This window comes from Triticum urartu, chromosome 2A (assembly GCF_056163025.1).
Source record: "Triticum urartu cultivar PI428250 chromosome 2A, HENAU_Tu73, whole genome shotgun sequence".
Taxonomy (NCBI): Eukaryota; Viridiplantae; Streptophyta; class Magnoliopsida; order Poales; family Poaceae; genus Triticum; species Triticum urartu.
The window spans coordinates 263125626-263138388 of NC_141874.1; the positions used below are offsets into that span (position 1 = coordinate 263125626).

A 12763-nucleotide genomic window follows, 5' to 3' on the forward strand; every position below is an offset into this window, starting at 1 on the left:
AACTAGTGAGACCAAATCAAAAACCAAACCAAAAACTAAGTTTTGATCCAAACTATTCCCAGCCTGACATGTGCGCTTGTTGACTTTATCACTAAGTGAATCTTATTTTCTGTTCTTGTTTTTTATCTTTAGATATGGGGGAAAAAACGCAACTTACATGTTACTCATCATTCATCATCCCCTGTCCATGAGGATAGGAGCCACCGTGGCTTGTAGTTTTCTCACTATTTATTGCAGCAACTTCATAAGTCGATCAAGATTAGTCTGCAGGATTATAAGACGGCGTGCTTAGTCCGGTTAAAACACTCTGTTCAACAGGAAGAGAATCAAGCCAACAGCCAAATCATGAAGGAATTACGTGCCACGAAGGACAAAGGAGGCTTGATAACAATGTGGTGGCCCAAACCCACTTCTCAGAGTCCACGTGTTGTACAGGGTGCTTCATCGCCAACAAGGTTCAGAAAGAAAATATATCTTTTGAAGGAGATGGGGGCTAGACTAAGGTTTTGCCTTCATTTTAGCTTCGTCTGGCTGCTGCTCAGGAAGCCGAATAGAAGTGGAACACAAATCCATTATTAATATCAACTAGAGCAAACATTAGCCATCAGATGCCGACATAATTTTAGAGTTCAATCAGATTATGAGGATAGTCATTCTTTATAACATTATTAAAGAAGAAAAACAGGCTCATGTAACATACAAGGTACAATCCTTCAAATTCGTTTCTACTTCTCCATCAAAGCACACAAGGCTTCACCAGCGCATCAAATAAACATGGACATAAAAGGTTCGAACCAATAAGGTAAGCTACATCTGCTTGTACAGAAGAGCTTCACCGGTTTGCATTATTTCTGTGAATAAAATCAGGAAAACAGAAGTGGTGCTCATGCGGAAGCTGCCATCAGCAGCTCGCTATCAGCTCGATCGCGGATCCTCCTTTCCAGCTCAGGCCTGAAGTGCCTGATAAGACCCTGCACAGGCCATGCTGCAGCATCCCCGAGGGCGCAGATTGTGTGGCCTTCAATCTGCTTCGTCACCTCCTGAAGCATATCGATCTCTTCTAGCTTTGCATTGCCCACTTTGAGCCTCTCCATGATCATCCAGAGCCATCCTGTACCCTCACGGCAAGGCGTGCACTGCCCACAGCTCTCATGCTTATAGAAGTATGACAGTCTAGCAATCGCATCAACTACATCTGTGGATTTGTCCATCACCATAACTGCTGCAGTGCCTAATCCGGACTGTACAGCCTTTAGTGCATCATAGTCCATCAACACGTCATCACATATGTGCTTTGGCAACAAAGGAACAGATGAACCGCCAGGGATAACTGCAAGCAGGTTGTCCCATCCTCCTCTCACACCTCCGCAGTGCTTCTCGATCAATTCCTTCAGAGGTATACTCATTTCCTCCTCAACGGTACAAGGTTTGTTCACATGACCTGAGATGCAGTAAAGTTTTGTTCCCGAGTTATTCTTGCGTCCAAAACTCGCAAACCATTCTGGGCCACGCCTAAGAATTGTTGGAGACACAGCAACAGTTTCAACATTTGTGACAGTTGTGGGGCAGCCATACAGCCCAGCATTGGCAGGGAAAGGTGGTTTCAGCCTTGGTTTACCCTGCTTGCCTTCAAGGCTCTCCAGTAGGGCAGTCTCTTCACCACAAATGTAGGCACCAGCACCAAAATGTATATGTACATCAAAATCATAGCCTGACCCGCAAGCGTTCTTACCAAGAAGTCCTGATGCATATGCTTCCTGCCGAGCTTTCTCAAGGTTCAGACGCTCATTCACATATTCACCTCGAATGTAGATGTAAGCAGCTGATGCCCTCATTCCAACTCCAGCAATCAGGCAACCTTCCAGAAGCTTGTGGGGGTCATGGCGCATGATTTCCCTGTCTTTACAAGTTCCTGGTTCACTCTCATCAGCATTAACAACAAGATAAGAAGGACGTCCATCAGACACTTTGGGCATGAAAGACCATTTGAGGCCAGACGGAAAACCTGCACCTCCACGCCCTCGTAGACCTGATTTCTTCATTTCATTAACTATCCAGTCTGCCCCTTTAATCACTAAATCCTTGGTTCTATACCAGTCACCTCTCTTCATTGCACCTTTCAGAAAAGGGTCATGAAGACCATAGAGGTTGGTGAAAATACGATCTTCATCTTTAAGATCACCAAAGTGAGTCTTCTCTGGAGGTGGGGGTGGTGGTGGAGGCTGTGGTGTGCTTGATGTAGTAGCAGCCTGGGTGCTGAATGATCTGCCAGCAGGATGCAGGCCGGCACATGAGATAGAACGAGTAGGCTGTGCCTTTGATAGAGAATGCAAGTACTCAAGTGCAGCCTGGAACGAAGGAAAAACAAAACAAAATAAAATGAGGGATATGCCAATATTCTTAATTTGACTAGAACTATATGAGCCAATTTTAGAGTAAAGGAAGACCAATAAGGCAATGGTAATTTAAAAGGAAAGAAGGATTAATAAGGCAATGATGCCAGCAAGCAAGCTAACTCGATGTGGACGAAGTTGCACACTAGCCTTGGACAAGGTACAGAAGCAACAGCACAGCGCAGTGTGATTGTACTCCCTCTGTCAGGGTTTAGTGGGCCAGCAAGCCAAATCAGCAGGACCAAGGAACCCCGGGTTTACCACTGGTTATTAGCGGACGCTCCAGAAACCATATAATCTAATGCCTTAACTGATCCGCATTAGTAGCTACCGCACCCTTCTCACGCTTATTCCTCGCGTGCACCCCCATCTTGGCCAATTCATGGCCAATCCGAACCGAATAAGCAGCGCACGCACCAGCTGATCGTGTGTCCGTTTTAATTGAGAACTGAGCCCACCATCCCATCTATTTTGCTAACGGGTGGGAGTTAATTGCGGCGGGAAATGAACCGAATGTGGAAGGTCCAGGAAAAAGTGAAGCGTTTCCACACCTTGATTGAGGCAATGGCCTTTTAAATATGGACATGCCTATGCTGCTCACTGGCCTAATAAACCCGGACGGAGGGAGTATAACAGAAGCACTATATATGATGTGATCTAACTCATATAAATCGCAATTGTCCTTACCAATTATCTGGACACATAATTACGCCTAAAAATGGGAATTGTGTGCCGAAAATTACAACAAATCCAAATGGCCAATAAATACCCTAAAATCCAATAGAAAAACTAAATTCCTGACCAGCATTATTCCACTTTGTCCTATTCAAACAAATCAGCTCAACAATCACAACATGTTACCAGGACGAATCCACAACCACTAACCAAGCAGTAGCCTAAGTTTCCCATCACCCCAGACTTGCAATGAACAAGGTCATGACAGCAGCTCTCCATAACTCCCACCACCCAAACCCAACCCCAGATCAAGGAAACACCCAAATCCCAGACACACATACATATCTAGAGTTGGGATGGGGAAAGAGGCGCTCAGGGTTGTCTACCCCCTTGGTGGCGATCTCCAGAAATGCAGAATCCTTGGCAGCCTGCACGGGTACTTCACCTGTGGCCAGCATCCAGCTGCTGCAGACCCAAACCGTACTGGCGGCGGCACAGGAGGCAGCGGTGGGCAATGTGGCGTACGGTTTTTTTTCCTCCTTCTCTGCCTCCTATTTGTTTTATGGTTGGATGGACACGACTTTGTGGGTGGGCAAGTGTGGTGCTTCGGTCTGGGGGATTTGGAGCAGACAACGTGGGATGTGTTGGACAGTACTGACACCCTACGGACTTGGTTTGATGGTCATATCGTCATGCTTCTCTTTCTAATTTTGTGATGTGATATGATACTTATTGTTTAATCTGTTCAATCTTTTGTAATGCCTGATATCCTATATAACTAAATAGTTGAGCCGTGGTAACCTATTTATCTCAACACGCAAGCATGCATGGGAAAAGAGCCACCTCAACATGCAAACATGCATAGTAATAGGCCCACCTTAATAGTTAATACAGTGAATCTGTTCACGAAAGCGTTATTAGGCAGCGCTTAAGTGAAACGGTTCGCTTCTGCCCTAGGCGCAACTTTTAGCATTGAGCGGAAAAAAGCAAGATTTTGCGGCTGCTTTAGCACTAAGTGTTGGTTAAGCGAGCGCTACGCGCACTTAAGCGATAAAAAAGCGAAGCCTGGGCTACATGCGGGGGGGAAGGAGGGGGGGGGGGGGGGGGGGTTATAAAGGCCTGCCCAAAACTGGACTGTTCGGCTAGGGATACTCAGTTAGGGAGCGACAGCAGCTCCTCTTCCTCCTCCTGGACGTCCACCCCTACTGGATCTGAATGCCGGCAGCTCGTCCTCCTGGACGTCCACCCCTACTGGATCTGAACGCCGGCAGCTCGTCCTCCTGGACGTCCACCCCTACTGGATCAGAACACCGGCAGTTTGCTTTCTTGTTCAGTTCATCAGTTGTTTGTTTCATAGTTTCATTCATTGGTCCTTGGTTAATTCCAACAGCAGGCGGCAGCAGTTTAGTGGTCTAGTGTTAGTATGGAGTCAGGAGGAGGAAATGATGGTGCTGCTAGTGCAGCAGCAACGGCAGCAGAAGAGAGAGCAAAGATTATCCAAGAAGAAAAAGATCAAAGATTGAGCTGCTGCTTGGCTGCCTGAGCTGTTGCTTGGCTGCTTGAGCTGCTGCCATTTATCTTATATCTTATATGCTATTTATGCATTTATGTTTGCTGTGTGAAACTCTGCCTATGTCTTCTAGGCATAGCCGGTCCCAAGCCCGGGTAAAGGAGGAGGGTTGTGATAGGCTTGGCGAGCCAACGTAAAAACTAGCCAGTCTCATGGGTATGAAACCCATTTGAGCGAGAGTAGTACTAGGATGGGTGACCTCCTGGGAAGTCCTCGTGAAAGGGTTTCGTATCTAAGGGTTATGATAGGCTTGGCGAGCCAACGTAAAAACTAGCAAGTCCTTTGGGTATGAAACCCATTTGGGCGAGAGTAGTACTAGGATGGGTGACCTCCTAGGAAGTCCTCGTGAAACGGTTTCATATCTAGCCTACCCCAACTTGTTTGGGACAAAAGGCTTAAGATGGACATGGAGAGATGCTTGCTGTGTGAACCACTAAACCTTATCTATTTCAGACTCTCAGTTATCTATATGTGCTATGTTTCCTATTTTCTTTGCATACTATTCAAAAACAGCCAAATTCTGGCCAATTTAAAAAAAACGCTTAATCCCGGCTAAGCTGCCATTGCTCTAAGTTGTGGCCTTCTGCTCCGCTTACGCTTACCGCTTTTTTGAACATTGATCATATGTATCCTCAATTTTAGCCTTCATCTGCTTAATCCAAATATTCATGTTTCATACAACCAAATCCATCAAAATATATTGCAACAATATCCCACAGCAACATGCAGGGTATCATCTAGTTCACCAAATTTTGGTGCGCAAGCTGTTTACAGGATTTAACTCAGATTGCATCTCTAATAAAAGCACTAGGAAAGAGAAAGAAAATGTGCATGTTACAAACCCTCAACCATTTACCAAGACTGAATCAACCCTCAAGTACAGAATCAAATACTTCACACCCTGAACTGTTGAAACTAGATGGTCTGCCCAAATGCAAGCACATCAGAGGTCACAGGTTTGAGGAATGGGCTGATTAATTTGATTAATTACTCTTTATTTTCCAGACTTAACTCTGTAGTGAAGTACATGTACAGTCTCTGAGCCCGGTGGTGCCACAGTTTTTGGTTCTCAAATTAACTCTGTCAGAAATAATTAACTGATTATTGTGGTTGTTTCAGTTTAGTAAATGGGGCTGGGCAAAAAACCTTTTCCTGTAAAACATAAAGAATTGCTATAGTGGTCATCAGGAAGTGACAAATAAATGCATCCAGATATCGGATACCCTTCCCATCATTATAAGTCTCAACTAGTGAGCAGCATAGAGTATACTGCATGAACAAAAATAAACAAAATATGGATAGATTATGGACAGTGAAGTGGAGAATGCATGATCGAACTTCATATTTGCATGTCAGTTCCTAACTTATGCACTGTAAAACAAAATAAATAAGAATCCAGTATATGGCAGCTTAGCAAAGATCAAAAAGGGCATACTACTAATTCACAGACATCTAAGATAGCACTGTAAACCCAAATGCTTGGTTAAGAACAACTTATAGGATATCATTCTTATCACAGGAAAGAAACCCATTAATGGCATAGGCTATATGACTTCCAGGTTACCTACCAAAGGATTACTAACGAATTAATGCCGAGAAACAGATGATGTAACTGTAAATCTGTAACAGTGGGTCACGTGCTACAAAACCCAAGTAGTCACAAAGGAAATAAAAGTAACACTTCCAACATCTGTAACCTTTTCAATTAACACTGAAAGCCTAAACCCAAGATTATCTCTACTAAACCCATTTTATCCCTGTATGTGAGATCTTCATAAAAACATGTCCATGTTTCCCTATAAGTTGAAATGGGAAAAGCACCACTATTGTGGAATTCTGATCTCATATCCAGTAGGAAAACAATCTAGTCTAAAGAGCAAAGAATTTTTTTTCATTTTGGCAAAGGTAAGGAGAGTAGCAGATATTTTATCTTACGTGTTCCAGTGCAACAATTGACCACATGCCCCAGTCAATCAGGAAACAATGAAAACTACAGGAGATGTGTCTCATTTCATCACAAAGAACATTATTAATAAAGCTATAAGAGGAACACAACACCCATAGTGCGGTTTGATGGCACACGCATCAGAACCCATGCAAAAAGGCACAACAACCGCGACGTGAGCAACTAGTATAGAATCTACTAGTGCTGTGGAAGAAAGATAGAAAAAACAATCTGGGCTACATCAAACTACACCTGTCAAGCACATGAACTAACAGAACACAATAGTCTCCCTCCACGATTGAAAATATATGTATAAGCAGTGTTTGTCCTGCCAAACGTCAGGCGTACTTATATACTAACCACTTGTATTTCTACAGCTGAAACAACGGACAGGGGGGCTCGTACGAGCTGCCTATGGCCACCCAACGATCTACCGCGATCTCGTCCTCACAGTTAGAAATCAAATCCCCCAAACAGATTCGAAGCAGGCAGACAACAGGCACTCTCTCCGGTTTCGGCGCCTCAAATCGGCCACTCTCTCCGTTTACATTTCCATTTGCATTTACAGACAACAGGCAGATCCAAGCGCGAACCCCGGGTGGGTATGGGGGAGGGGGGAGGAGGTGGGGTTTGTACCTTGCGACCGGGAGAGATCTCCGCCGATCTGAGCAGCGCCCACCGCAGCGCCATCTCCGCCTCCGCTTGGCCTCGAGTCCGTCGGATTTGGGGAAAAACCGGGGAGAGGCTAGTGTGGTGTGGGGAGGAGAAACGGGGCGAGCTCCAGGCCAGGTGCAGGAGGGGAACCAGCGCTCTTCGAGGCCGCGGCTGTGTGTGTGTGTGTGTGTGTGGAGTATAGCTGGCCAAATGGGCCAGCGGCCTGATAGCCCGCGTGCCCGGCCTGGCACGTGGCTAAACGGGCCGTGCCCGGCACGTGGCGGCACGTGGCCCGCCTGAGGCCGTGTCTGGGCCGTGAGGCTGGGCACGCGTGCCAGCCCGGCACGGCACGCCTAGCCAGTGCACGCCCCGCACCGCACTGCAACACGTGACGCGCAGGACGAAGGAGGGGAGCGTCCAAAATTGAAAATTGGGGGCGTCTCGCACGCGCAGGGCGCAGGCGCTAGCCGCTGGCTGCCTCACTGGCTCGTTCGGGTGGGGCCGACCCTTTGCATGCGCGTGTTCCTGCAGTCCATTTGCAGCAGTACAACAATGTACACGTGAAATAAAGAAACAAAAAACTAGCGCGTGCGAGCGCGAATACGAGCACCTTGCTCGGTCGCTCGTGTCACCCGAGAGGCCAGCGTGCCAGGTGGGCCGTCGTGCCGGCCCGTGAGGCTGTTGTGCCGTGCCTGGGCCGGGGAGGCCAGCACGCGTGCCAGCCCGGCACGGCCCGTATACTAGACGTGCCTGGCCGGGCCTGGCCATGCCGGGCCGGCCCATTTGGCCAGGTATAGTGTGGAGGGGGCTTTTGCCAGCTCCCGTGCTAAGGAGATGCGCCCAGCCCATGAGTCGCTGCTTCATTTTCTATTCCCCAGGCCAGGCCCATTCCCCACGGCACTCTCTCACGACAACGTGTTGACTTTCTTCTTAGTTAATGACGAAAAGAAAATACAAGCTTGAAAATCAATTAATTTATCAAAAAAAGCTTGAAAATCAATTAAAAAGAGAAAAATAGAAGAAAATTTTAATTAAAGTCAAAAATGTTATTTCAAACAAAAATGTGAAGGATGATTAACATTCATGTATGATGTCGCAGCTTACATGCATAGACTAATGCAAAAATAAATATAAATTGTAAGTTAAATGCATGGCTTGCTTATGTGGGAGACTTAAAATGCATGGTTTAATGGGAGAGAGGCCTTAAATGCATGGCTTAGTGGGAACGCTGAAGTGGACACTTTGCATGTTGAGAGAATTGGGATCAACTTTTTAATAATAGAATATGCGTGTGTTCATAGAGGTGAGTGTATATGCATGTATGTGATCATCTTCGATTGTGTTGTGTTCAAGAAGAGAGAGTTATCATTATCATCTTGAACTGGGTGTAGACCGTTTTGTAGGGAGGGCTCTCGCGATGGCCAAGGCGCTTCGTCGATGCAACCAATGGTGAGAGATGGCGACCGCACCAGCCTTAGAGGCCCTCGGGAGGTGCAAATAGGTGGTGGTGGGAGCACCTTCAAGCGGCCGAGGGGGGGGCTTCTTTGATGAGCGTGTGAACCAGAAGTGTGCCTGAGGCGGATGAGAGAAAGTGTCGGAGTTCATGGGATGAGGTCCGGGGCCATTGAAGGAGGTTGGATTGGCACTTATAGAGAGTACTTCAGCAACTGGGGTGGTGATTTTGTCGTCTTCGAGCATTTCTTCCTCTATCTTAGTCCCAGTTCTAGCGTTAATTGGAGAAGACGGGGAGGTTGTCGATCCGAGTGGATTGATTCGAATTTCAAATAATGAGTTTTGAAGGAAATATGCCCTAGAGGCAATAATAAAGTCGTTATTTATATTTACTTATATCATGATAAATGTTTATTATTCATGCTCGAATTGTATTAACCAGAAACTTAGTACATGTGTGAATACATAGACAAAACACAGTGTCCCTAGTATGCCTCTACTTGACTAGCTCGTTAATCAAAGATGGTTAAGTTTCCTGACTATAGACAGGTGTTGTCATTTGATAAACGGGATCACATCATTAGAGAATGATGTGATGGACAAGACCCATCCGTTAGCTTAGCATAATGATCGTTAAGTTTTATTGCTATTGCTTTCTTCATGACTTATACATATTCCTCTGACTGTGAGATTATGCAACTTCCGAATACCGGAGGAACACCTTGTGTGCTATCAAACGTCACAATGTAACTGGGTGATTATAAAGATGCTCTACAGGTGTCTCCGAAGGTGTTTGTTGGGTTGGCATAGATCAAGATTAGGATTTGTCACTCCGAGTATCGGAGAGGTATCTCTGGGCCCTCTCGGTAATGCACATCACTATAAGCCTTGCAAGCAATGTGACTAATGAGTTAGTTGTGGGATGATGTATTAGGGAATGAGTAAAGAGATTTGCCGGTAACGAGATTGAACTAGGTATGATGATACCGATGATCGAATCTCGGGCAAGTAACATGCCGATGACAAAAGGGAATAACGTATGTTGTTGTCGTTTTACCGATAAAGATCTTCGTAGAATATGTAGGAACCAATATGAGCATCCAGGTTCCGCTATTGGTTATTGAACGGAAATGTGTCTCGGTCATGTCTACATAGTTCTCAAACCCGTAGGGTCCGCACGCTTAACGTTCGATGGCAATTTGTATTATGAGTTATGTGTTTTTGTTAACCAAAGTTTATTCGGAGTTCTAAATGAGATCACGGACATGATGAGAAGTCTCGAAATGGTTGAGAGGTAAAGATTCATATATTGGAAGGTAGTATTCGGACATAGGAATGGTTCCAAGTGGTTCGGGTATTTTACCGGAGTACCGGGGGTTTACCGGAACCCCCCGGGGAAGTATTGGGCCTAGATGGGCCTTAGTGGAGAGAGACAGGAGGGTCGCAAGGGGTGCCCCCCATGGCAGTCTGAATTGGACCAGAGGAGGGGGCGGCGCCCCCCTTTCCCTCTCCCTCTCCTCCTCCTTCCTTTTCCCATCCGGTGAAGAAAGGAAAAGGGGGAACCGCATCCTACTAGGAGTGGAGTCCTAGTAGGACTCCCCCCATGGCGCGTGCCTCCTGGCCGGCCGCCTCCTCCTCCCCTCCTTTATATACGGGGGCAGGGGCACCCCATAACACATCAATTGTTCTCTTAGCCGTGTGCGGTGCCCCCCTCCATAGTTTACTCCTCCGGTCATAGCATCGTAGTGCTTAGGCGAAGCCCTGCGTGATCACATCACCATCACCGTCGCCACGCCGTCATGCTGATAGAACTCTCCCTCAACCCTCTACTAGATCAAGAGTTCGAGGGACGTCATCGCGCTGAACGTGTGCTGAACTCGGAGGTGTCGTACGTTCGGTACTTGATCGGTTGGATCGCAAAGACGTTCGACTACATCAACCGCGTTAAACTAACGCTTTCGCTTTCGGTCTACGAAGGTACATGGACACATTCTCCCCCTCTCGTTGCTATGCATCTCCTAGATAGATCTTGCGTGATCGTAGGATTTTTTGAAATTGCATACTATGTTCCTCGACAGTGGCATCCGAGCCAGGTTTATGCGTAGATGATATGCACGAGTAGAACACAAAGAGTTATGGGCGATAATGGTCATATTGCTTACCACCAACATCTTATTTTGATTCGGCAATATTGTTGGATGAAGCGGCCCGGACCAACATTACATGACCACGTTCATGAGATCGGTTCTACCGACGTGCTTTTGCACACAGGTGGCTGGCGGGTGTCTGTTTCTTCAACTTTACTTGGATCGAATTTGACTATGACCGGTCCTTGTTGAAGGTTAAAACAGCACACTTGATGAAAAATCGTTGTGGTTTTGATGCGTAGGTAAGAACAGTTCTTGCTAGAAGCTCGTAGCAGCCACGTAAAACTTGCAGCAACAAAGTAGAGGACGTCTAACTTATTTTTGCAGGGCATGATTGTGATGTGATATGGTCAAGACGTGATGAGATATAAATTATTGTATGAGATGGTCATGTTTTATAGAAGTTATCGGCAACTGGCAGGAGCCTTATGGTTGTCGCTTTATTGTATGAAATGCAATCGCCATGTAATTGCTTTACTTTAGCACTAAGCGGTAACGATAGTCGTAGAAGCAATAGTTGGCGAGACGACAATAACGCTACGATGGAGATCAAGGTGTCAAGCCGGTGATGATGGAGATCATGATGGTGCTTTGGAGATGGAGATCGAAGGCACAAGATGATGATGGCCATATCATGTCACATATTTTGATTGCATGTAATGTTTATCTTTTATGCATCTTATTTTGCTTAGTACAGCGATAGCATTATAAGATGATTCCTCACTAAATTTCAAGGTATAAGTGTTCTCCCTGAGTATGCACCGTTGCTGCAGTTCGTCGTGTCGAGACACCACATGATGATCGGGTGTGATAAGCTCTACGTTCACATACAACGGGTGCAAGCCAGTTTTGTACGTGTAGAATACTTATGTTAAATTTGACGAGCCTAGCATATGTAGATATGGCCTCGGAACACTAAGACCAAAAGGTCGAACATGAATCATATAGTAGATATGATCAACATAGTGATGTTCACCATTGAAAAATACCCCATCTCACGTGATGATCAGACATGGTTTAGTTGATACTAGCAAAAGAGCCCGTGCGTTGCAACGGGAGAAAAAAAAATGACACACGCTCTTAACCCAACAACCATTGCTCAAGACCACAATAGGTCGATGTCCTTTATTTTAGCGAGGCATCACATTTGTGTTGCCTCTTATCCTCCTTCTCACCCTCGCCGGCGGTGGCCTCAGTGTGCACACAAACCAAAACGTGTTTGAATGTGGTTAATCCTAAGGTATCTCTATCTCCCTCTCTCTCTTGCTTTCTCTCACTCTCGCGATGAGAAATCTGTTGTTTTCCCCTACGAGGTTTTCCAAAGGTATACATGTGTAGTTATCGATGTTTTATTCCTATATGATTTTAGTGGGTGTTTATTCGCAATTGGGATCGCCGCCGGTACAAAAGAAAAACGGATCATGCGCTATAGACTATAAGTTTGCTTCCAAAATAATATTAAACAAGTAAAAATAAGATCATATTCAGACTGTACATATTTTTCTAATCAAATTTCATATATAACATGTTAAAATCGGAGTTACAGTTTAAAAGACACGGATAATTTAGAAAAGTATTTGTTAGATTTAAATATCTTCTAAAATATTATTTAAAATATTTACAACTAAAAATAATATCGTATTCATATTCTACATATTTTTCTAATCAAACTTCATATATAACATGTTCAAATCGGAGATACGGTTTAAAAGATATGAAAATTTTAGAAAAGCATTTGTTTAACTTAAATATGGTCCGTGGATGGATTACCTAAAATGCCGGGGGGTGGGGGGGTTTCAAAAAATGTAAAATAACGGTTCAGACTATGACTTAAGTTCGGACTGTGGGTTGATTTCAAGGAAATAGAGGGACTTTTCGCAAAAATGCCGACGACGCACGACCAGAAGCAGTATTTGCTTTATTATTA

General features: G+C 45.2%; 1 protein-coding gene across 1 annotated transcript; it reads right to left on the minus strand.

Moving 5' to 3' along the window:
* Positions 1-638: 638 nt before the first annotated feature.
* On the minus strand, positions 639-7421 carry CI51 (51 kDa subunit of complex I). The gene is made up of 2 exons (XM_087543727.1): positions 7220-7421; positions 639-2348 (listed from the first exon to the last, which is right to left on the minus strand). The coding sequence occupies exons 1-2, from the start codon at positions 7271-7273 to the stop codon at positions 885-887; spliced, it is 1518 nt and encodes a 505-aa protein (XP_087399853.1). The 5' UTR covers positions 7274-7421; the 3' UTR covers positions 639-884.
* Positions 7422-12763: the final 5342 nt, after the last annotated feature.